The sequence below is a fragment of the Brassica rapa genome, chromosome A01, assembly GCF_000309985.2.
Source record: "Brassica rapa cultivar Chiifu-401-42 chromosome A01, CAAS_Brap_v3.01, whole genome shotgun sequence".
NCBI classification, from domain to species: domain Eukaryota; kingdom Viridiplantae; phylum Streptophyta; class Magnoliopsida; order Brassicales; family Brassicaceae; genus Brassica; species Brassica rapa.
Window position 1 is genome coordinate 27,453,780 of NC_024795.2, and position 23,918 is coordinate 27,477,697.

At 35.6% G+C, this 23,918-nt stretch overlaps 6 protein-coding genes across 8 annotated transcripts; 4 read left to right on the forward strand and 2 right to left on the reverse strand.

The window, feature by feature from the left end:
• The first annotated feature begins 1,235 nt into the window (after positions 1-1,235).
• On the forward strand, positions 1,236-4,520 carry LOC103848211 (beta-glucosidase 23). The gene is made up of 13 exons (XM_009125168.3): positions 1,236-1,445; positions 1,900-1,969; positions 2,049-2,104; positions 2,220-2,295; positions 2,407-2,484; positions 2,595-2,682; positions 2,769-3,024; positions 3,116-3,231; positions 3,316-3,533; positions 3,640-3,674; positions 3,762-3,864; positions 4,009-4,117; positions 4,196-4,520. The coding sequence occupies exons 1-13, from the start codon at positions 1,284-1,286 to the stop codon at positions 4,401-4,403; spliced, it is 1,575 nt and encodes a 524-aa protein (XP_009123416.1). The 5' UTR covers positions 1,236-1,283; the 3' UTR covers positions 4,404-4,520.
• Positions 4,521-5,351: 831 nt separating this feature from the next.
• On the reverse strand, positions 5,352-6,968 carry LOC103848217. 2 transcript variants are annotated; one of them, XM_009125173.3, is made up of 3 exons: positions 6,789-6,968; positions 6,422-6,563; positions 5,352-6,168 (listed from the first exon to the last, which is right to left on the reverse strand). In XM_009125173.3, the coding sequence occupies exons 1-3, from the start codon at positions 6,804-6,806 to the stop codon at positions 5,612-5,614; spliced, it is 717 nt and encodes a 238-aa protein (XP_009123421.1). In that variant the 5' UTR covers positions 6,807-6,968; the 3' UTR covers positions 5,352-5,611. The 2 variants fall into 2 exon arrangements, with proteins under 2 accessions (XP_009123421.1, XP_009123428.1); XM_009125180.3 differs by having other exon boundaries at positions 5,352-6,165; positions 6,789-6,967.
• Positions 6,969-14,080: 7,112 nt separating this feature from the next.
• On the forward strand, positions 14,081-17,196 carry LOC103848239 (serine/threonine-protein kinase BSK6). Of its 2 annotated transcripts, XM_009125193.3 has the most exons (10): positions 14,081-14,201; positions 14,290-14,510; positions 14,902-15,037; positions 15,132-15,265; positions 15,344-15,449; positions 15,518-15,603; positions 15,742-15,963; positions 16,045-16,191; positions 16,553-16,666; positions 16,754-17,196. In XM_009125193.3, the coding sequence occupies exons 1-10, from the start codon at positions 14,126-14,128 to the stop codon at positions 16,982-16,984; spliced, it is 1,473 nt and encodes a 490-aa protein (XP_009123441.2). In that variant the 5' UTR covers positions 14,081-14,125; the 3' UTR covers positions 16,985-17,196. The 2 variants fall into 2 exon arrangements, with proteins under 2 accessions (XP_009123441.2, XP_033146801.1); XM_033290910.1 differs by having other exon boundaries at positions 15,742-16,191.
• Positions 17,197-17,207: 11 nt separating this feature from the next.
• On the reverse strand, positions 17,208-19,790 carry LOC103848231 (transcription factor MYB1). Its single transcript, XM_009125187.3, has 2 exons — positions 19,246-19,790; positions 17,208-18,277 (listed from the first exon to the last, which is right to left on the reverse strand). The coding sequence occupies exons 1-2, from the start codon at positions 19,556-19,558 to the stop codon at positions 17,427-17,429; spliced, it is 1,164 nt and encodes a 387-aa protein (XP_009123435.1). The 5' UTR covers positions 19,559-19,790; the 3' UTR covers positions 17,208-17,426.
• A 148-nt stretch (positions 19,791-19,938) lies between these two features.
• Positions 19,939-21,369, forward strand: LOC103848245 (transcription termination/antitermination protein NusG). Its single transcript, XM_009125198.3, has 4 exons — positions 19,939-20,367; positions 20,446-20,624; positions 20,703-21,057; positions 21,153-21,369. Exons 1-4 carry the CDS (start codon positions 19,990-19,992, stop codon positions 21,234-21,236), a joined length of 996 nt encoding a protein of 331 aa, XP_009123446.1. The 5' UTR covers positions 19,939-19,989; the 3' UTR covers positions 21,237-21,369.
• A 154-nt stretch (positions 21,370-21,523) lies between these two features.
• Positions 21,524-23,777, forward strand: LOC103848258 (60S acidic ribosomal protein P0-2). The gene is made up of 5 exons (XM_009125206.3): positions 21,524-21,844; positions 21,933-22,001; positions 22,806-22,904; positions 22,978-23,370; positions 23,461-23,777. The coding sequence occupies exons 1-5, from the start codon at positions 21,590-21,592 to the stop codon at positions 23,614-23,616; spliced, it is 972 nt and encodes a 323-aa protein (XP_009123454.1). The 5' UTR covers positions 21,524-21,589; the 3' UTR covers positions 23,617-23,777.
• The last annotated feature ends 141 nt before the right edge of the window (positions 23,778-23,918 follow it).

The following is a 23,918-nucleotide window of genomic DNA, read 5'->3' on the forward strand; positions in this document are numbered from 1 at the left end:
ATAGTATTTTGTAAAGCTAACTTAGATAACACAGCTCCATATTCATTTCCAGCCTTTTTTTATGCCTAAATTCAATTTCTTCAGAGCAGTTATTTCAAAAAGAGATTGTATGAGATAATGTTTTGATATTCAAATTTGTTTCTTGACTGTTAAGAAGATTGATAACTGTAAAAGTGTCTTATTCGAATATGATATGTCTATAATCGAGTCCCCAACATGAGACAAGTTTGTTTTAAAAGTAAATAAATTTATTTTTCTTATATTATATAATATATATATTATTTACTGATAATAAAAATATAGTTATTCATCCATCACAAATAACTATGTAAATATTTGAATCAAGTACAACAATCAAACAACATAATGATTTCCACAAAGAAAATTTTTAAAATATATTTATGTTATGTAGTCTTATTTTATATTCTTTAAATAATATAATACAATATTATGCATTATTTTTTAGAATTGAGAAATACATATAATATTTTATCCGCGCGTAGCGCGGTTAAAAAATCTAGTTTTAGTAATAACAATAATGCAACGGTAAATATGATTCCATGAATTAATTAAGCTTCAATAATAATCGATCTTACTAAACTTCTGCTACGTATTATTTGACAAGTACAAAGTGAAAACATCTTTAATTTGTAAACAGTTAAGATCATATGTCACTTACAATCGCTTATTATTACCATTTTAATTATTAACTGAACAAAAGCTATAATATGTTCCAAAATTTTAGAAATAATAATGCAGCGAGAAATACCATTCTAGGTATTAAGCTTTATAAATAATTTTATTAAGCTTCTGCTATATATTATTTGACAAGTATAAATGAAAATATCTTCAATTTGCAAACATTTAGATCATAAATCACCTACAATTAGTCTCTATTTTTCAATTTAATCATTACCCGAATAAAAGCCTTTGTTAAAAAAAAATATCACTGAACACCAGTTTTAAGTAGACCATGCAATGAATCATCCTGTATCCAATTACGCACTAATATTTTAGTGGGGAAAAAGAAGAAGATAGCAACTGGTTTAAGTCAATGACAATTAAGTATTCAGAGTTGGTCGAAAATATTATCTTGGTTGATAAAGTAGCTAATAGAAAAAATGATCCACGAGCCCTGGTGGTAGTTGGCATAGTAAACAAAACAAAATAAAAGTAGAGATCAATCAGTGAATGTAAATCGCTATATAAAGGACTAGGCTGTATAGTTAACGCCATACCAAAACATATTCTTGAAGAAAAGTAAAACAAACTACAAACCAAAAATGGCTTTGCATAAGTTTCCTCTCATGGGGCTGCTTTTGCTCCTAACCATCGTCGTCTCTCCGGCAACAGCCGATGGACCTGTTTGCCCACCGACGACAAAACTAAGCCGGGCAAGTTTCCCCGAAGGTTTCCTATTTGGCACGGCTACTGCAGCATATCAGGTACATAAGTTCTTCTGAATTTTTTTTTTTTTTTGAAAAATATATTATGAATATGCATATACTAGTTTACACGAAACAATCTTGTAGACGGAACTGTTGAATTCATATTTGTCATTTTTAAAAATCGTGTTTCGTTGAATATCATAGAATAGAAAACTCTTATTAATTTATATGTTAGTGCTTCATGAACTATAAAGTTTAGACAATGCTCTATACGTCAAACACATATAATAGAAAACTAAATAATAAATATAACTTTGTCACTATGGTCTTTCTATCTTTCTTCGCTAGTAGCTAGAAAAAAATATTCATAATAAACGCTACTTAGTAACCATTTAAGTATGTTTTTTTTTTGTAAAAAAAAAAAATTCATTTTAAGTATGTTATATTTAGAGAATTCACATATGCTTTGTATATCATTTCTAAACACAAACTATTTTCGTTATATCATTAGGTTGAAGGCGCAGTGAATGAAACCTGTCGTGGACCGTCCTTATGGGATATCTACTGCAAGAGATTTCCATGTTAGTGCCTACTTATTTTTTAACTACTGTGCCTAGACTTTTTTCGCTAACTACTATCAAAAACCATTTTTAATTACAGCCAGATGCAACTACGATAACGGCGATGTGGCCGTTGATTTCTTCCACCGTTATAAGGTATAGAAATAGTACTATGGATTGAATAAATTAATTATACGTATATCTTACTAAATATTTCATACTGACCCTATTACGTGCTGATAATTGTCTCGTCTTAAATAATGTTTTATAGGAAGATATCCAACTAATGAAGAATCTAAACACAGATGCCTTCAGAATGTCTATCGCATGGCCCAGAATATTTCCTCGTAAGTATATGTACTAATTTAATCTTGTGTTAACAATATTTGGTGTGCATATAATATATAGTTTACATGATTGTTAGAAACATATTAAGAAACAAAAAAATGTTTTATCAGATGGGAGAAAGGAGAAAGGCGTGAGTCAAGCTGGTGTGCAATTTTACCACGACCTCATCGACGAGCTCAAAAGAAATGGTATAATGGATATATATAAACATATAAATTTAAGTAACAAAACTACATACATATCACGGTTGCTACCCATAATTGTATTCTCTAATAAAAAACATTATTATTGTGATTAGGTATTACTCCGTTCGTGACAGTCTTTCACTGGGACACTCCACAAGATCTAGAGGACGAATATGGCGGCTTTTTAAGTGAAAGGATTGTGTAAGTTTTTTTTATAAAACGAATGCGAATTTGTATATATATCATATATTAGCAACTAATAACGCGACGTATTAATTAAATTGCAGGAAAGATTTCCGGGAGTATGCAGATTTTGTTTTCCAAGAGTATGGAGGAAAAGTGAAACATTGGATCACTTTCAACGAACCATGGGTGTTCTCCCACGCCGGTTATGATGTAGGAAAGAAAGCACCAGGACGTTGCTCAAAGTATGTCAAGGAAGAATGTCAGGAAGGACGATCAGGATTCGAGGCTTACCTCGTCACTCACAATCTCCTTAACTCTCACGCAGAAGCCGTTGAAGCTTTCCGACAATGCGAAAAGGTAGCTAGCTAGATCATAAACTAAATCGTAGTTAATTATTTTCTTTCAGATCTGAAAATAGTTTGTTTTGTGTTATTTTTTATGACCACAGTGTAAAGGTGGTAAGATCGGTATCGCACATAGTCCGGCTTGGTTTGAACCACATGACCTTGCTGATTCACAGGACGGTGCATCCATAGACCGAGCACTTGACTTTATTTTGGGATGGTAAGTGGTTAATATCGGATGTGATATTAAATACTTAATTATACTGTTATTTTGTTTATGATATATATTTGACTAATTTTATAGGCATCTGGACACAACTATGTATGGAGATTACCCACAGATCATGAAAGATATTGTTGGACATAGATTGCCTAAATTTACCGATGCACAGAAAGCAAAACTGAAAAACTCAGCCGATTTCGTCGGGCTCAACTACTATACTTCAGTGTTTTCAAACCATCTGGAGAAGCCAGATCCTTCTAAACCAAGATGGATGCAAGATTCTCTTATTAACTGGGAAAGTAAGCCTTTTTTTTATTGCCCTTACTTGAACCGATGCCAGCAAATCAAACGCAAAATCTTAATTTGTATTTGGTGCTAATTAAAATGTATTTTAATTATTTTCAGCTAAAAACGCGTACAATTACAGCATCGGTAGCAAGGTACACATTTGAATTTGAAATTAGAAATCTGAGACATTAATTTGTTACTAGCAAATTGATAACACATTCACCTATGTCGCGTTTCAGCCTATCACCGGTGCACTTCCCGTTTTTGCGAGAGGCTTTAGAAGTCTTTTGAAGTACATCAAGGATAAGTATGGCAACCCAGAAATTATGATCATGGAAAACGGTAACTAACTAAAAATTCTATAATTTATTTCTCAAAGTTTGGAATAGCATAATTAATTAGAAAATACAAGAGATAGTTATTATTTTTAGCTAGTATTATTTATTTTAGGATGAATCTAAAACATATTCATCTTGATCCTCTTAGGATATGGAGAAGAACTTGGGGCTACAGATTCAGTTGCAGTAGGTACAGCTGATCACAACAGGAAATATTATCTTCAGAGGCATCTTTTGAGCATGAATGAAGCTATTTGGTAAGTTACATTTCACTTTTATATGATATACTAACAGTTGTCTTGGAGAATCTAATAAAAAATGTATAATCTATGCAGCATCGACAAGGTGAATGTTACCGGATACTTTGTATGGTCTTTGTTGGATAACTTTGAGTGGCAAGATGGCTACAAGAACAGATTTGGACTCTACTACATTGATTTCAAAAATAACCTCACACGATATGAGAAAGAGTCGGGCAAGTATTACAAAGAGTTCCTAAGTCAAGGTGTTCGTCCATCCATGATCAACAGGGATGAGCTTTGAGCTGTCTTTTGAGAATTTGTTTTCATGTTTTAATGTCTATCTCTCCTTGTATCCCTTTGTGATTGACCATGATCGATGAGGTCTTGGTTATAATAATAAAGAATTGTCTTTTTACTTCTTCAGTGTTCACGTGATTTGACAAGATCTAGGCGGCTTTGAACCTTGGTTATAATAATTAATAAAGACTAAAATATAACAATAAAAAAGAATTACATATGAAAGACTAAAATATGATTAAGTAGTTGTCCAAGTAAACATAAATTAATTTCGAAAACTTTTGAACGTTTCTACAAGTTTCGTTTAAATGCGATGACAAAGCAATTAGCAATCATTCAATAACATTTTATCTTTTTACGTAGACATAGTTTATCAAATGAACTTTACAACGTTTACATCTAATGTTCCATCTTCTTGTAACTACTAGATATTTGACGAATGGTTCTACATATTTACACTTATGGTAACAGGACTCTCCGCAACACTCGGATATAAGAATGGCTTTACATCATTACATGCATCGATATAAAATATCCGATTAACTTTGTACATAAAACTTTATTCATAAGTTGTACTTTTTAGGAATCTCGAACCTTTTGGTGTAAAAGTCTTTGAACTTTTAACCACTAGATTAAGGAGTTTGCACCCACTGACTTATTTAAAATTAGACTAGAATTTAAAAATTAGAGGATGAAAGTTGAATGTTGTTTGAACTGGTTGGATTTGAATTAATGCAAGTGGTTTGACAAAAAAAAAAGAGGATGAAAGTAAACTATTTAAAATTTGAAATTGATTAACTGGCATGAAACATGTATTTTTAGATTTTACAATAAGCTTCATGTTATGTTCACCATTAGCTTTGTGATCTTCTTAACTGGCACTGCTCATGTCTATTCTTTGTGACCTTTAATTATTATCTATAATTAATTTGAGTTTGATGTCATTCTTCATAACTATTATATTCCTTATAATATAGTCAAGTTAGAAATTTAGAATGTTAGATAAAAAAATTGTTGCGCCTACAAGAAAATAGACTTCATACAGATTCCAAAGACAACAACATCAAACGTCAGAACTTATGCCTCTTGTTTCCCTCTAATGCTTAATGCTTTGGTCCCAATCACCAACCACAAGATATAAACAGAACAGCCCTTCATCTCCCTTAAGCAACCGCCAATCTATATCACACGGCCATTTCTCTGATACTTGGATCAAATATCAACAGGAGAAGCATGGTGAATGCATATAAACCATTCCCCATCGATCTTTTCAAACACATTCGACACAAACTGAGCTCCCCAGCTACTACTCCCTTTCGTCTTCACAAACTCCATACACGTTACATAACCTACTTCCCCTCGGACATGAACCTCAACATCTTTCAACTCAATAAGCAACGGAAACTCGTAGTTCATCCACACAACTTCCCAGCTTTCCATCACATCATCGTACCCGGTTATGCCTTTAGCTCCTGGATGGACACAGCAGGGCTTTCCGGTTTTTGACCATAGAGACTCCATCGCAGCCAAATCCCCGTTTCTGAAAGCTTGGTAGAACCGAGTGTTGGCAGACAAAACAGAGGCTTTGTTGTCTTCTTGAAGCTCTTTTAGTCTATCCCGGATTCTAGCTGCCTCCACATAGTTTTCTTCCTGGACTGCAGTCTCGAGATCTTGCTTCAACGTGTCCTCATCCACTGATACGCTTTCAACATCTGTGGTTTGGCTATTCTCTTCCCGTTTAACTCGACATGGCCTTAGACGAGAACCTACTTTAAAAAAAAAAACAAAACCAAGACTTAGAAACAGGTTTTGCCTAAACTAGATCAAAATGCTCGAACCAAAATCAAGTCGATAATAGCCAGAGCCGGTCCTGGACAAAGCCGAATGAAACATTCGCCTATGCCATAAACCCCTAAATTTGAAGAATTTTTTTATTTATTTAAAATATTTACTAAATCACCTCCAGCCACCAAAATCTCAGGGATAATAATAAAAGCTTGTAAGAATAAAACTCAGACGAACCTTTGTTGTGTAGCTTGAGAGGACCTAACCCCAATGTACTACTTGGTGAAACCATGTTGCAGTGAATGGGATAAGACTTAGGCAAGTGAAGCAGCCTCGTCGAACCACCAAGCAGAGAAGTGCTTGCTACTGTGTTCGAAACCTATCAGAGAGCAAAAGATTTTAAAAGTGAGACCAGCACAGCAAAGATAGAGCCCATCAAACGAATACATTCATCAAAGACAGCTAAAGTGGGAAACTGATGAGTAACGAAAAAGTTCGGAACTTTACGACAGCGAGTTGCAAATTCAAACACTTTACGATCGAAAACAAGATTATAACTCTGCCCACGAACATAAATCGAATGAAGAAATGGAAAGATTCTTACTTTGCAATGAAGCGCCATGGCAAGAATGAATCGAAGATGAGAATTAGGGATTCGAATCGATGATCGATCAATCAGGATGAAGCTCGAGAGTCTTTAGATATCTGGATAAAATAATGGGCTTTGCTACATAGCCCACTTTTAAATTTATACAGGCCCAAATATTTTACCCAATAAGAGAGTAAAGATCACCCCATTTATGGGTTTATATATGGTTTATGCTAGATTGTGAATCATTATTGTTTGCTTCTTGCTGAATCTATTTTCTCCATTTTTTGTTTATCTTTTTTCTTAAGAGTAATTATTTAGCTCAGATGTGATCTGATTCAGAGTTTATGTTTCGTGCTAAGCATTGGATCATTTAATAGGTTATATATTGGACTCCGAAGTCTTGGACCATTTCTAATGGTACATCATTTCAAAGAAAAACATCAAAATAAAGAAAACTTTTTTCAGTGGTATATCATTTTAGGAAAAATTAAAATCTAAATAATAATTTATCAAATTTAAAAGAATACAATTCAATACCTAATTTTGAAATATATTGTTTAATTACAAATTAATCATTAAGTTTTCAACTAGTTTTGTTTATATCTAAAAAATATACATTTAGACTTTAAAAAAATATTAATATTTCCATTAATACAATTATAAATTCATATAAATTATTGTATATTCTATTAAAAACTATACATAATTAAAATTTAGTAAAAATAAAATTATAGGTTAAAATTATAAGTTTTTAAAATAAAAAGCATTATAAAAATTTAACAAGAAATATTAATAAAAATATATTTGAAATATTATTTTTGAGAAGAAAAATGATATGAACCATTATATCAAAACATAAACTCATATGGAATTACATCACTTTGAAGGAGTTATTAGAGATGCCACTTATTAAATCGACTAAAATATTATTCGTTTCTCGGTTCAGTTTCGATTCGATTTTTTTGGCTTTTGTTTTTTCAGTTCTAGAGGTTTAGGATTCGTTCAAATGTTTGGAAAGTTTGGTTCGGTTTTAGTTCGATTGTTTTGATTCTTGGTTTGGTTCGAGTAACAAAATTGTTAAAATAATATCATAATATTAGAACTTAGTTTCAATACATTCCAGTACATATCTAGAAAACAAATATTATTATAACTTAGTTTCAATCTTTCATTTTTAACTTAGCTTTAATCTTTGAATGAGAAAATCTAAGAATATATACTATTAAAAACATCATTTCTTAAAAATAATAATTTTTTGGTGTTAATAACCTTCTTTTGAGAACCAATCCAATCAGAAGCGGTCTCACTTTGAGAAGAGATGTAGCACGTGCCACATACTAATTAATATAATTTCTTGTGAAATGCTTGTACAAATAAAGATGAGTATTTTTTGGATTTAAATGGCTGCATTGTGTCCCACCCAAAACCAAGTTTAACTCGGTTTAGCTATCTTTTTATTCTTTGTGTGTTTACACTCTTTTAATTACTTTTAATTAAAAAATAATTTCTTAATTTTAACTACCTAAAAATATTTTTTGCTTTCTCAATTTTCTACACACTTAATTACCATTTCATAAATATTTTTCATTTTTCTCTTATTTTAACTACATAAATCTATTCTTCTTTGTTGATAATCTTTTTGCTTTAGAAAACAAGGCTCCTAGAACCATTTTTTGGACTGTAGCTTTAAAAACTAGTTAAAACATGATTGCTAATTTATATGATTGTAGATAGAAATTAAAGATAAAACCACTTGATAAAACCCAAACAATAACCCTCATTAACAATCACGTCCTTGCTTTCTTGAACTTCATACTATCCAATCTATAATATAACATTAAATTAAATTAATTAAATAACTTACACCTATTCAATAAACACAAATTTAAATAAGTTCAGAGAAAAACTCATTTTTTCTACAGTTTTTATGTTATCATCAACTAGAAATGTGATCCGGTTTTGTTTGCATGAGATTGTACACCACCAACAGGTTGTAGCCTTTGCCTCGGAAATTATTGAATAGGTGTAAGTTTTTTAATTAATTTAATGTTACGTTATAAATTGGAGCATGAAGTTCAAGAAAGCAAAGACTTGATATGTTATATTATATTGGGTTAACTTTTTTTTTTTTTTTTTTTTTTTTTTTTTTTTTTGACAGCAAGAAAATTTACAGACTCATATAGACTCTGTAAACCAATGTGGTAACTCCGCATCCATGTGTACGACGAAAGACGGTTGTGTCCGAGCACTACGTGCCAAGCGATCCGCCTTTATGTTTTCCGTCCTTGGAACATGAACAATCTCTGAGTTGGTAAAGCTTCTTCTCAAAAACTTAATGTCATCCAGGTAGCTTTCAAATGCCGGCCATTCTTCTGGTTCAGAAACCATCTTCACCAATTGAGAACAATCCGTTGCAAACGTGACCCGGTACTGTCGTAAGTTCTTCATACACTCCATTGCCCAAATTAGAGCCTCCAACTCCGCATGAAGAGGTGAAAGACTTGCCCTTACATTTCTTGCCCCTAACAAACCCTCAAACTCCGGAAGCGTGCTGAACCAGCCTTGTCCTGAGAAATAATCCTTGTCTTTCCAAGAACCGTCAATGAAACACCATCTTCCTGTAGTCTGTGAGTTAACTCTGAACTGCGCTTCAGGGGCCATCCTGGAATCATTAACAATTTGTGCCTCCGCCCAAAGTGTTGATTCCAATTCAGCTAAGTTTAGCGTTTCTCTCGGGTCAACATCAATATTACTAAAAACTTTATTATTCCGACCCTTCCAAATGTACCATAGAATCCATGCAAACTGATGATCCTCCATTTTTGGATTAACTCTCCAAAACAGATGATCCATATTAGCAAATATCGAGCCCAAAGGGAAAATATTTGGGTTCGATGGAATCTTAGATAGTGCCCACACTTGTCGTGCCGGAGGACATTCAAAAAACACATGATTTATTGATTCTTCCGGATCACCACACCTTGCACATCTTGTATCTCCTTGTATTCCACATGATTTTAAATTTTTGGTCACTGCTATACAACCTGTCAACAACTGCCATAGAAAATGCCTTAACTTTGGAGGACACTTCACTTTCCAGCAGAATGCCTTAAGAATATCCACGTTGGGTCCATAAAATTCTGGTTGTTTCTCCTTATCAGGATATATCCTTTCAATTTGATACCCTGATTGTACCGTGTATCTTCCATTTTCAGTGAAATGCCATCCATTTCTATCATCCAACAGATTTCTACTCAGAGGAAGACTTTCAATCATTTTTGCATCATTGGGTTCCACCAAAGTCCTAATTGCCTGTAAATTCCATGTTCGGGATTCCTGATGAATGAGGGAATCCACTGTGAGGTCCGGGTAGCTATCGTGAAAATTTTTGTTTGCTGGTCTCGGGCGAGTGGATGGGAGCCAGGGATCATTCCATACTGAGATAGATGACCCTGTTCCAACCCTTTTAATTAGTCCTTTACAAACCAGAGATCTAGCAGAGATAATACTCCTCCAGCCATACGACGGGGAATATGAGCGAATCGGTTCCAGGGGTGAAGCATTCCTGTAGTACCGTCCTTTGAAGATTCGCGAGAAAAGAGAATTTGGCTTCTCAATCAGCCTCCACAGCTGCTTTCCCAACATTGCTGTATTAAAATCCGTCAAATCCTTGAAACCTAGCCCACCATGATCCTTATGGGCACATAATTTATCCCATGATTTCCAATGCATACCCCTTGTACTTCCTCCTGGGCTCCACCAAAACTGAGCTACTGCACTCGTTAACTTCTTCACTATAGCTTTCGGTAGTCGATACACCGACATCACATGATTTGGCAGAGCCGTGATAACCGACTTAATAATCACCTCTTTTCCCCCTTTTGTAAAAAATCGAAGAGTCCAGCCATTCACCCTATTATTCAGACGATCTTGTACAAAACCAAACACTTGAACCTTAGATCCCCCTAAACTTTCTGGCAAACCTAAATAAGAACCCATACCTCCTAGGTTCTGAATCCCCAAAATATCTCTCAACTCTTGCCTATTGGATTCCTCAATTTTATGTCCAAATTGAATTGAGGATTTCTGAAAGTTGATTTGTTGTCCTGATACAGTCTCATACTCCTTTAGTATCCTAAGAATAGTCTGACACTCTTCTTTGTTTGCCTTACAGAAGAACAAACTATCATCTGCAAATAGCAAATGAGAAACTGGTGGACACGCTCTTGCTACCTTCATACCAGTTAAATGTTTCTCCCGCTCCGCTTTTTTTATATTCGTGATTAAAGCCTCAGTACACATAATAAATAAATAAGGAGATAATGGATCTCCTTGACGTAATCCCCGCTGAGGTATTATAAGGCCTCTCGGTTGCCCATTAAGAAGAACTCTATATTGAACTGAAGATATACACCCTCGCATTAATTTAACCCAATGAGAATCAAATCCCATTTTTTGAAGAAGAGCCTCGATAAAATCCCACTCTACCCGATCATATGCCTTACTCATATCCGTTTTAATTGCCATAAACTTATTTTGACAGGATTTGTTGGTTCGTAAACCATGGAACATTTCCTGTGCAATAAGAATATTATCCGATATTAACCTTCCTGCCACAAAAGCCGATTGTGTTTCTGAAATTAGATGGGGAAGACAATTCTTCAACCTTTGGCACAACACTTTCGAGATAATCTTATAACCAACGTTACATAGACTTATCGGTCTCAATTCCGTCATCCTTGTAGGTCTTTCTATTTTTGGTATCATGCAGATATTAGTTATGTTCAACCGTGAATCCATATTTCCTGTAACCAAGAAATTATTTACCAACTCAACCACATCCTTTTTAATGACATTCCAGGAGTGCTGAAAGAAGAGAGCCGTCATTCCATCTGGGCCTGGCGCCTTCTCTGGATGCATCATGAATAAAGCTTGACGGACTTCTTCCTCCGTTGCTACTCGCAGTAGCATAAGATTCATCTGTGGGGAAATTGATGGTCCTATCTCCTCCAAAAAACTATCAAACTCCCCCGGGTTAGTTGAACTAAACAAACCATCAAAATAATCTACCACCACCTTTTCCACACCATTTTCTTCTGTAACCCAATTACCCGCCTCATCATATTGGGTTAACTAGTTGAGCTTTATCAAATGTTTTAGATTTTTTTTTATCTACAACCATATAAATTAACAATCATACTTTAATTAGTTTTTAAATCTAAAGCCAAAAAAAGACTGTAGGAACCTTGTTTTTAAAGTAAAAGAATATTGTAGTAGGAATTTTATTTATTTTTATGTAGAAAGATTTAAAACAAGTTCGACCCCGTTACTATCTTTCTAGTCTTTGTTTCTACACTCTTTTAATCACTTTTTAATAATTGTTTTTTCCTTTTTCCTTTATTTTTCCTACCTAAAATTATATTTTTTCCTCAAATTTGTACACACTTACTTAACATTTCATAAAATATTTTTCACTTTTCTCTTATTTTTTCTAAATAAAACTATTCCTCTTTCTTCATAATCTTTTTTTTAATTAATAAATTTTCCATAATAAAAACTATAATATTTCTAGTTTCGCTCTTAACAAATATTTCTATTATTTTAAAATTTTAAATATTTAGATTAATAAAACTAAAAGTAATAAAGGTTTTTAATTATTATATGCAGTAATTTATAATATTACTTAAAATGAAGGTTTATTATTATGAAAAATAACTATCAAAAAGTTATGAAAAATATTATTTCTTCATATTGTTCATTAAAAAAACAAGATGTAAAATTTTAGTGATTGGTATAATTTTTAAAAATTGAATAAATTCCAATTCGCTAAATTATTTAATATTTTAATATATTATTTATTTGTGGGGCCATCCATTAAATAATTTTCTAGATCCGCTCATGTTTCTTAGCCCTGGGCAAAAAAAAAAACAGAACCGAACCAATAATATTGCTCTTATATGTGGTTGAATGATGCTAGATTGTGAATCATTATTGTTTGGTTAGTCTATTTTCTCCATTTTTTGTTTAATTGTTAGCTTAGATATGATCAGATTCAGAGTTTATGTTTCGTGTGTAAGCTATAGTGTGGTGCATGTAAATGTTTGAGGTTTGGATCATCTATATGTCCGTGACTACTAAGTATACGTGCATGCATTGGTATCATATAATAATATGACATTTAGACTTAATACATGTAGATATTATAGGGGGTGAAAGTTCTTACTGAGAGATTTTGAGCCTAACCAAAATCATTGTTTACAACTTTACATTCTCTTACTAGGTTCTGACTTTCGGTTTAACTAGTTCTTTTTACGGAAAGCGGTAAGTGTGGATTGGCAAAGACCTCTGGTTTAGAGCTTTTGCTTGTTGTGTCTGTTTCGGCTTAGGCTAGATTGAATCGTTGGTTAACTTTATTTTTTTTTCGTTCGCTTCTTGTTTCCATTGTAATTCTGTCAAAATTTTGAAAATTTGGTAATAATATCTTTATATTTTTACCCAAAAAAAATCTTTACATCCTCTTTGGAATATTAGAATGAAGGGTTTATTTATTTATAAGAATTTCATGTTTGTACTATTGGACAGTATTTGTATGAAATTTACAAAACAAATTGTCTTATGGAATTTCAAGTATATAAGTCAGCTCGTAGAGTTTGTGAGAGTTTTTGTTTAAGGACTAGAGGCTAGATTCATGTAGGTTTTTTGTTTTAATATGTGCGTAGGATTATTTTCTATGTCTATATGCAATGATTTATATATATATATATACCAAAACGAGCGCCCCATTATACATACTAGAGTTTCTAGAGGGTCTTTGGCCAGCAATGAGAAAAATATATCAAACGATTTGATGACGATATATGTTTATAAGAGTCACAGCATGGAGGTTGGAGGATGACATATGATTTTATGTGCTGAGATTATTAAGATGGGTATTACACTTCCAATACTAATAAAATAAATTCTCATGAAAACAGTTTTAGGCTAAAACTAAATGCATCTAAGATGATCCATTGAAAATAGACTCTACTGTTAGGCTAAATTGAAGACAAAAACTCAAAAAATATATTATGTTTTGTTTCTGAAAAAAAAAAACACTTAAGGTTTCATGTTCAAATGAAGAAATCAAATGTAACAAGCAAACTAAATTCATTATAATATATCAACTTCCTGTTGACATTTTACGTATTTAAATAATATAAATCCACGTTGATTGTTTCAGAAGTATTTAATTACAAAATATTGAAGTTATTTATTTTTAAAAATATATAATTGTTCCTCGACGCGGGAGTTCCACCAAGAACTTCAAAGTTTAAGTCAACCAAAGAAAAAAACCAATCTCGTTGCCGGCGATGGGCTGCATTTGCTTCAAGCCTTTTCGCCGCTCGCCTTCTCCGTCGATTAAATCCTCAATCATCAAACAAATAAGTAAAAAATCCAAGCCAGTTACTCCTCTTATGCGTTTTAAGAAGACGATGATCGAGAAACTAACCTCCTTGTCGTTTTTTCTATGCAGATAGCAACGAAGATGAGGACGGAAGCTCATGTCCGAGTTTCCGAGAGTTCAGTTTGGAACAGCTGAAGGTCGCTACCAACGGATTCTCCGCCAACAACATCGTGTCGGAACACAACGAGAAGGTTCCTAACATCGTCTACAAAGGGAGCCTCAACGACGGTCGAATGATCGCTGTTAAGCGGTTTCAGAGGCTTTCATGGCCTAATCCTTCCGAATTCATCGTTAGTGGTCTTTACTCTATCGATACTTACTGATAAAATAAATAAAAAAACGAACAATTCATCAAAATGTTGTAATTGGATGCAAATACTAAAAAAAAAATGTTCGGATGATATGTATTACAAAAACGAACAGGACCTAAATATATGTTTGATTTATTCATGTGAACCATCTAACTCGTGTTCATTGTCTTTGACTTGGTTGGTTGAGATTTTCCATGAAACTTTCTCTTGAATGTGGTTTATGTTCAAGATTATGATCTGTTACAGATGTTAATTTCTTGTTGACTTGGTAAACAAATACAATGCATATTAACGTGCTAGCATGATCAGTTGCACATAGAAAACTTCTTGAATATGGCTTTGTGTTTTTTGTTTTTGTTTTTGTTTTCAGGAAGAAGCACAAGCAGTGGGGAGGTGTAGGAGTGAGGATATGGCTAATTTGATCGGCTGTTGTTCAGAAGGTCACGAGAGGCTTCTTGTTGCTGAGTACATGCCTAATGGAACACTAGCAAAGCATCTCTTCCACTGTAAGAGAGAGTCAACTTTTTATTACACTTTTTGATAATCTCATGCCTGTGATCTCCTTGGCATCATTTGAGTCTAACAAATGATTTTTTTCAGGGGAGAAACGACCAATGAAATGGGAGATGAGGTTGAGAGTTGCGTTGCATACTGCGACAGCCTTGGAGTATTGTAATGATAGGGGAATAGATTTGTACCATGATCTTAACACCTACAGAATATTGTTTGATAAGGTTAATAAAAGTTACATTTCCCTGGTTTGATAACTGTAATCATTTACCATAACTTAACTAATTAAAGTGTTCAAACAGGTTGGGAATCCAAGGCTGTCTTGCTTCGGTCTCATGAAGTGTAGCAGAGAGGGAAAGAGTTACAGCACCAATTTAGCATTTGCTCCTCCTGAATATTTGCGTCTAGGTATGTTCCTTTTCTCAAGAGTAAACTTCTTAAGAATATTGTTTAACTTTATAATGTAACTTTGCTAGGCACTGTGGTACCAGAGAGTGTCATATTCAGCTTTGGTACCTTGTTACTGGATCTTATGAGTGGCAGACATATTCCACCAAACCATGTAACTTTCTTTCTTCTCACCGAGCTTAATGTCATCAAGAAGTGAATTGATTCTTAGTTAAGTAGAATGTGATTAGTACATTCTGAGGCATCATTTTATTACTATACATAATGTATCTTGGCTTATATGTCATTATAGGCACTTGATCTGTTCCGTGGCAAAAACTATTTGGTACTAATGGATTCAGCTCTGGATGGTCAGTTCTCTGATGAGGATAGAACAGAACTAATTCACCTAGCTTCACGCTGTTTGCGTCCTGAACCAGACAAGAGGCCAAACATAAAGTTTCTTTTGTCGGCTCTTTCAAGACTTGAGAAACGAGCCGAGTCGTGGCCAAATGTCAAAGGAGAAAACATCCCTGTAAGTCATGACCTGACCACATTGATTCTTCCAAAGTTTTTAGGTTTTGCATATGTATTCATGAGACTTAATAATTGGCAGGCTCCATTATACACTAAACCTTCAACAAAAAAGTCATTGCGCTTGAGCCCTCTTGCAGAAGCATGCTGGAGAGTGGATCTATGTAGCATACATGAACTTCTAGAAAAACTTGGATATGGAGAGGATGATGTTGCTGTCACAAATGAGGTATTGTATATATGTTTGTGAGAAGCATAATCTTTTGCAATGTTCGAGAAATCACTGGACAGCAATTAGACGTTTATATGAGATTATTGATTAGGCGGGTGCCAATATTGATGCTATACGGTAATTAGGTGTTTATATGAGATTATTGATTAGGCGGGTGCCAATATTGATGCTATACGGTAATTAGGTGTTTATATGAGATTATTGATTAGACGGGTGCCGATGCCGATTTTTTAAACACCTAGACAATTTAAAAAAATATAGGTCTAGAAAAATCGTTTCGTCTATACCAACTTTTATAACACTGATATCTTGGTACCCACTAAATATCCACCATGAGGTTGCCAAAAATATGTTGCAGTTCTCATTCCAAATGTGGACGGGTCGAATGCAAGAGAATATTGATTACAAGAAGCATGGAGATGCTGCATTTCGTGCTAAGGATTATGAAACCGCAATAGAATTCTACACAGAGGTATCACTATAAATCATCAAGGAACCTTATATTTCCCCCACAAAAAATATACATTATTTATAAGATAAGCTATTCTTTTATGAACAGTTCATGAGTGGAGCACCAGTGGTATCACCAACAGTACTAACCAGACGGTGTCTATGTTACCTAATGAACGATATGTTCAGTGAGGCTCTAAGTGATGCGATGCAAGCTCAGGTTGCATCTCCAGAGTGTTCAACCGCTCTCTACTTACAAGCGGCTTGTCTCTTAAAGCTTGAGATGGAAGCTGAAGCTAAAGAAGCACTTAGACATGGCTCTTCCCTTGAAGCTTTTTAGAGTTCAACCAACAACAACAAAACTAAGATTTGTACAGCTTTTTTTCTCTCTGTACGTATATGTATACGTATTTAGAAATTGTCAATACACACATAGCATATATACTTGTTTGAATGTTTGGCTTTGTTTGCTAAAAACAGAATTTTTTTTGCCTGTTTTGTCTTTGATATTAACTGGATTGTGTTTCTCCTTTTCTTACATGTTCACACTAATTAGTAGTGTCTTGACATTAAGCATCATTGTAGGGTTGTTGTGAAGTCATGTTACAAAGTACTATACAAGTCACATGGAATTTTGAAAAGACTCGAATCTCATAGCTATAGAAACTATTTCTACTAAATTACATCACAACTTCAATTACAAGTGAAACTCAATCTCTCTACATCAAGAGATGAAAAAACAAAAACAAAAAAAATGGTGAAACCTGAAGAAAATGCCATTTTTATGTAGACAGGACATTGGTTCTGCTCTTTCCTTGTTCAGACACAAGACAATGATCTCGATGTCCTCTTGTCCCCTGAGGCCTTAACCGACCAGCTGCTTCCTCCATCGTCCTCACGCTGCTGCTCTCTAAACCGCTTCTCAACCAAGCCAGGCTGCTTATATCAGTCGCTATAGCAGCTAGTTCATAACTAGGAAACGTTGGTGGGTCTAAGTAGTCCACAAACTCTGGGCCCAACAATGAGTCTTTCTGAGAAACGCTGCAACACCCACTTCCGCATTTCTGAGGCACAAACCGCTCGCTGTAAGCTCCTTCAAGCAATCTCAGCATTGCTGTGTCTTGTTTACATGACTGGAACTTGTTTTGGTTTAGTGTATGTGGAGTGGAAGACCCTTCCATGTGATTGTAAGGGTTAAAAGAACTGAGTTTGGCTACTGGCCGGAATAGCGTTGGAGGATCATTATTACATTCTTGCCTAGAAATGTCTTCCTCGTTTGCTTTGTCTGCGCATTGTTCTTCGGATATTTCCATGGAGGTGGCTTCTTTGCCGTCTGAAGATACAAGTGGAGTAGTTACATGGCCGCCGCCACCACCACCACCGCCTGATGATAAAGTTTCTTCAGATGATGCGAAGGTGTTCATCGTTCTGTCGAGTCTAGAATCATGCAGGACTAAGTTTCTAGTCGCTGTGTTTGTTGTCGGCGTTTCAAAGTCTGTGCATCGACGTCTTAGAGTGGCGTTCCAGTGGTTCTTGATAGCGTTGTCCGTTCTTCCTGGGAGGAGCTTAGCGATAATAGACCATTTGTTTCCGTGGATGGCATGTGCTGTGATGATAGCCTCATCCTCTACCTCTTTATAAACCCAAAAATAAAAAGACAAAGAAGTGTTTGATTTAGTGTTACTGATGAAATGCTAATGAACCATAGAATAAAGTTGACACAAAAATAACGCAAAACTTGAGAATACAGACCACTGGAAGCCAGAACCACACAACACTAAACACAAACAACAACAACAACTGTAGCCAGGTTAGTATCCTCAAATAAACCTTACTCTGTTCTTATGGGATTTAAGTAGAATTTCACAAATCACAATCCATAACAATCTAAAATCTCTCTTTTTTTTTTGAATGAATGTTAAATTATATTAATTAAAAAACATGTTTTTACATCAAGTGCAACTTTAAATCAAATTCAGTCTTAGACATAAGCTTTGTACTTACAACCTCGTGCAACAATCTAAAATCTCAATCTCAGAAACACAGATCAAAAGGTTACTCATTTCAAGGTTATTTCTTAGTCCACACTGAAAATTACTAGTGATTCCGCAGCTAAGATCACAATCTAATTGCATTTCACAAGCATACAAGCAACCACAAGAATAAAAAAATTTACTCCTTTTCAAACTCAGAAATACAGATCCAAAGGGTACTCTTTTCCAAGTTAATCCTCAGTTCACGCTGAAATGGATCACAATTCACAAGCATACAAGCAACCACAAGAATCAAAAAGATTACTCGTTTTCAAAATTAGAAAACACAGATCCAAAGGTTAATCCTTTTTCAATTTTCTTTTTAGTTTAATTGAAACCAACGAGTATTTTCACTGGTAAGAACCAGGCAAAGCTCACATATCAACCGTTAAGTTCACAATTCAATTCCATTTCACAGACAATCATCACCGATCAATAGTAACAATTCAATCCCAATTCACAACGGATGATTCAAACCTCAAAAGGGCATCATGATCACATGAACAATCCGATCATAAAATAAAACCCCCCAATTGAAAAATCAAACACTCGAAAAGGGAGACTATACCAGTGAAAGGGTTACGTTTAAGAGATGGATCAAGCTGATTACACCACCGAAGACGACAAGACTTGCCCGACCGACCAGGAATACTCCGCGCCATCAAACTCCAATTCCTCGGTCCGAACTTCTCCACGAGCTCACTCAACATAACGTCCTCCTCCCGAGACCACGTCCCTTTGATTCTCTTTTTCCTTCTCCTTCCGCTCGTCCCTTCTCCAACGAACATCGCCACACCACCATCGTGTTCATCTCTTCTTCCACCCGCCACCGCCTCCTCTATCTCTCCAATCCCCGATCGTCCCCACATCTCTCCCTCCATACGTTTCCTCTCTCTCTCTCCGACCGGACTTAACTGTTAAAGCGTTGGGCTCGTAATCTCGTTGGTGTCGCGTGAAGACACGCTCGTAGGGTATAAGTGTTTCGGTGTCTGCTTATCTTTATTTATTATCTCTCGCCCCCTCCGATCACATTTACAATATTACCCTTACCGTTAGTTCATTGTCTTATCTTTAACGAGGATATTTAAGTAAACTTCATAAAACGGAAGAGATCCGGAAGTTGGTCGCTTTCCGGTATGGCGGGAAGTTACGTCGTCTTATTGGGCCTATTTAGGCCTTTTACTGATTTAACCCGTCGTAATTTTACTCCGGTTTAGTTTCATATCGGTATTGGGATTAACCGGTTCGTTACAAAACATTATCCGATAAGTGAGGATTTTATCTTTAACTGAGTTCTGTCGGAAAAGAGACGATGATGAAGCTGCAAGGAGGACTTCTCCAATGGAGTCCAAGCAGCTTAATTCCCTCGGCGATCAGAACAACGCGTCTTTCTATCTCCGCATGCGTTGTTGAGCGGAAGCACGAGCTGACGGCGAGGGAGAGGCGGCAGCTCCGGAACGAGAGGCGGGAGAGCAAATCGGGGTACAGCTGGAGAGAAGAAGTCGAAGAGCGTCTGATCAAGAAACCGAAGAAACGGTACGCGTCGTGGACGGAGGAGCTGAATCTTGACACTCTGGCTGATGCGGGTCAGCAGTGGTGGGTGGTTAGAGTCTCGAGAGTGAGGGGTCACGAGACCGCTCAGGTCCTGGCTCGAGCTCTCGCTCGTCAGTTCCCTGAGATGGAATTCACGGTAAAACTTCATTTTACTGCGTTTTTTGAGAAAGTTACTGAGCAAATCTTTGAGAAAGTTGATTACTTGGCTTTTCAGGTGTATGCTCCGGCTGTTCAGGTGAAGAGGAAGCTGAAGAACGGTTCTATATCTGTTAAACCGAGACCGGTGTTCCCGGGTTGTATTTTCATCAGGTGTGTATTGAACAAAGAGATTCATGACGCCATAAGAGAAGTTGAGGGTGTTGGAGGTTTCATAGGTTCAAAAGTTGGAAACACGTTAGTATTCTCACTCTTCATTCTCTATGTGTGTGTTATGGTTTAGTGAATTGATTTGTGTCTGCGTTTTTTTTGCAGCAAGAGACAGATTAATAAACCGAGACCTGTGGATGATAGTGACTTGGAAGCTATTTTCAAACAAGCGAAAGTAGAGCAAGAGAAAGCAGACAGTGAGTTTGATGAGGGAGAACGAGCTGAGGAAGAAGCTAGTTTAGCATTGCAGAAAGCTCTTGCATCTAATTCAGATGGTACTGAAACAGTAGAATCTCTCGCTGAAACTAAACCGAAAAGAGCTCCAAGGAAAGCTACTCTTGCCACTGAAACAAAGGCCAAGAAGAAGAAACTTGCTGCTGGCTCTACGGTTCGGGTTCTATCAGGGACATTTGCTGAATTCGTCGGCAACCTAAAGAAACTGAACCGTAAAACCGCAAAGGTAACGAAGTAGTATTAGCTCATTGTGTGAATACAAATAAAAAGCTCTTAAAATGTGTGTTTGCTTAGCTGCTTGTTTACTGTGTTGTTTTGCAGGCAACGGTGGGGTTTACTTTGTTTGGGAAGGAGACTCTAGTGGAGATTGACATCAATGAACTTGTTCCTGAGATTCAGACTTAAACATTTGTTCACAACATGTGATTTTTATTATTTAGTTTGCAAAGAAATGCATTAACGCTCCAGATGCTTGGGCAATGATTTTGCATCTTCCTTAGAAAAATAAGTTCAGAAAAATCAAACATCTTGCTGTGTTTAACAAACTCTTCTGAACTGCGTGCCGTTTTAATGTATTGGGCCTGGAGAAAAAGCCCAATAACATTAAAATAAACAAGAGCCGTCCAAATAAGTAAACAGTTATTAACCGTTAGATTCATATCGTTAAGAAGAAGCCCTAGATTCATTTTATAAAAACGAAAACCCTAGCTGTTTCCGTCACTCTCTGAACAGAAGAAGAACTTCGAGTCTTAGCAACAATGGTGAAGGCAACAAAGGCGGAGAAGAAGATCGCTTACGACGCGAAGCTATGCCAGCTCATCGACGAGTTCACACAGATCTTGGTCGTCGCCGCGGACAACGTGGGATCGACTCAGCTCCAGAACATCAGGAAGGGACTTCGCGGAGACTCGGTGGTGCTCATGGGGAAGAACACTATGATGAAACGTTCGGTTAAGATTCACGCTGAGAACTCAGGAAACACTGGAATCCTCAATCTCATGCCCCTCCTTCAGGTTCGATTTTACATTTTTAGATTTTCTAAAAGTTTTTTTTTTAATCGTAAAATTTAATCTTTTATGGTAATGTGTTTTTTTTGTTTAGGGAAATGTTGGTTTGATCTTCACCAAGGGTGACCTTAAGGAAGTGAGTGAGGAAGTTGCCAAGTACAAGGTTTGTAATATAGCTTTGAAATGGTTTCTTATTCTGTTTAATTATCAGTTTAGTTCCACATTTTTCCTGTCGGATCGAGTCCCTAACATTGTTCTTAATCAGATACTGTCTTCTGCTTCGACATGTTCATGACAATCTGTAGCTCTGTTCTTAATATGTCTTGCCTTGTAATCTTGTTTGCAAGTGTTGCCAAGTACTAGGTTGGTTTCATCTGTCATGTCTTGTTTTTGTCTGTTAATAGCTTTGAATCTTGTGTTTTGTATCAGTTTAGTTCTGAATTTTAGCTGTCGGGGGGATCGTGACGAATCCTAAAACATTGTTCTTAATAGCTACTGTCCTCTGGTTCAATTTTTTCATGACAATTTGTAACTCTGTTCTTAATGTCTGCCTTGTAATCTTGTTTGCAAGTGTGTGTATATGTAGCTTAGAATCTTGTAGACATGAATGGTTTCTTACATAACTATATGTTTATATCAGTTTTGTTCCGCATATTAGGTGTTCGTTTATGACTAATCCATAGCTCATGTGTACCTAAAGTACTGTCTAAATCTGTTATTAAAGTCTGCCTTGTAATCTTGTTGGCATGTGTTTTTATATAGCTTTGAATCGTATAGACAATCGTATAGACATGAATGGCTTCTTACATAACTATTAGCTCTTCGTTTTTGACGAAACCGTAGCTCATGTGTATCTGAAAAAGATAAATGTTCTCTACATTTGTAGTGGATTTCGTAAATATTTGATTCTTTCACAATGTGGTTAGATTGAGATTTAACTCATTATATGTCTGTGTTATATGAACAGGTTGGTGCTCCTGCTCGTGTGGGTTTGGTTGCCCCAATTGATGTTGTTGTCCAGCCTGGCAACACCGGTCTCGATCCATCCCAAACATCTTTCTTCCAGGTTTGTTTAATCATGTTTTGTAATACCCTTGACTTGTTGAAGTTTTTATTAATTTGTTTTTGGGATTTTGTAGGTTCTTAACATCCCAACTAAGATTAACAAAGGAACAGTGGAAATCATCACCCCTGTTGAACTCATCAAGCAAGGTGACAAGGTCGGTTCTTCCGAAGCCGCCCTTCTAGCCAAGCTAGGGATCAGACCGTTCTCTTACGGTCTTGTCGTCCAGTCGGTTTATGACAACGGCTCTGTCTTCAGCCCAGAGGTTCTTGATCTTACGGAAGATGACCTTGTCCAGAAGTTTGCCGCTGGTATCTCAATGGTCACTTCATTGGCTCTAGCTATCTCTTTCCCTACCCTTGCTGCTGCCCCGCATATGTTCATCAATGCCTACAAGAATGCGTTGGCCATCTCTGTTGCCACTGAGTACACTTTCCCTCAAGCAGAGAAGGTCAAAGAGTTCTTGAAGGTTAGTCATCAGATTGAGCAACTTTTGAAGCGTTGATTATTGTATTGTTTTTGTATTGATGTTGATTTTCTGGTCTAATCTTGAATACAGGATCCGAGCAAGTTTGCTGTTGCTGTAGCGGCAGTGTCTGCTGATGCGGGTGGTGGTGCCTCAGCTGGAGCTGCCAAGGTAGAGGAGAAGAAGGAAGTTGTTGAGGAATCAGATGAAGAAGACTATGGTGGTTTCGACATGTTCGGTGATGAATAGATTAATATATCTATCAATGTTTCCTTTTTTTTGTCGATGCTATAAGTGTTACTTCGTTTGTAGTATGATGTTTTTCAATTTTATTGATCTTGGCCAGTTCAAATTTATGCAATTGTTTTTAAGTTTGAAAATGTTTCATTCTATAGTAGTCTTTGATAATTTTCTTCTTTCTTCTCTCTCTAATTAAAACATCTACTCAGTAGAGATAGATTATTTATCAAAGTTTTCATAATTTTTAAAAAGTTCTTTGTACACTATTATACTAAAATAAATCTTAAAATAACTTAATATTATATTTTTAG

Coding starts and splice junctions, on each gene's coding strand:
- LOC103848211 (XM_009125168.3), top strand. CDS start 1,284: ATGGCTTTGCATAAGTTTCCTCTCATGGGGCTGCTTTTGCTCCTAACC. Junction 2,105..2,219: donor ATTTCTTCCACCGTTATAAG/GTATAGAAATAG, acceptor AATGTTTTATAG/GAAGATATCCAACTAATGAA. Junction 3,865..4,008: donor AATTATGATCATGGAAAACG/GTAACTAACTAA, acceptor TGATCCTCTTAG/GATATGGAGAAGAACTTGGG.
- LOC103848217 (XM_009125173.3), bottom strand. Junction 6,169..6,421: donor TCTCAAGCTACACAACAAAG/GTTCGTCTGAGT, acceptor TTTTTTTTAAAG/TAGGTTCTCGTCTAAGGCCA.
- LOC103848239 (XM_033290910.1), top strand. CDS start 14,126: ATGGGCTGCATTTGCTTCAAGCCTTTTCGCCGCTCGCCTTCTCCGTCG. Junction 14,202..14,289: donor CTCAATCATCAAACAAATAA/GTAAAAAATCCA, acceptor TTTTCTATGCAG/ATAGCAACGAAGATGAGGAC. Junction 16,667..16,753: donor CAATAGAATTCTACACAGAG/GTATCACTATAA, acceptor TTTTATGAACAG/TTCATGAGTGGAGCACCAGT.
- LOC103848231 (XM_009125187.3), bottom strand. CDS start 19,558: ATGGAGGGAGAGATGTGGGGACGATCGGGGATTGGAGAGATAGAGGAG. Junction 18,278..19,245: donor TAAACGTAACCCTTTCACTG/GTATAGTCTCCC, acceptor GGGTTTATAAAG/AGGTAGAGGATGAGGCTATC.
- LOC103848245 (XM_009125198.3), top strand. CDS start 19,990: ATGATGAAGCTGCAAGGAGGACTTCTCCAATGGAGTCCAAGCAGCTTA. Junction 20,368..20,445: donor TCCCTGAGATGGAATTCACG/GTAAAACTTCAT, acceptor TTGGCTTTTCAG/GTGTATGCTCCGGCTGTTCA. Junction 21,058..21,152: donor TGAACCGTAAAACCGCAAAG/GTAACGAAGTAG, acceptor GTTGTTTTGCAG/GCAACGGTGGGGTTTACTTT.
- LOC103848258 (XM_009125206.3), top strand. CDS start 21,590: ATGGTGAAGGCAACAAAGGCGGAGAAGAAGATCGCTTACGACGCGAAG. Junction 22,905..22,977: donor CCCAAACATCTTTCTTCCAG/GTTTGTTTAATC, acceptor GGGATTTTGTAG/GTTCTTAACATCCCAACTAA. Junction 23,371..23,460: donor AGGTCAAAGAGTTCTTGAAG/GTTAGTCATCAG, acceptor TCTTGAATACAG/GATCCGAGCAAGTTTGCTGT.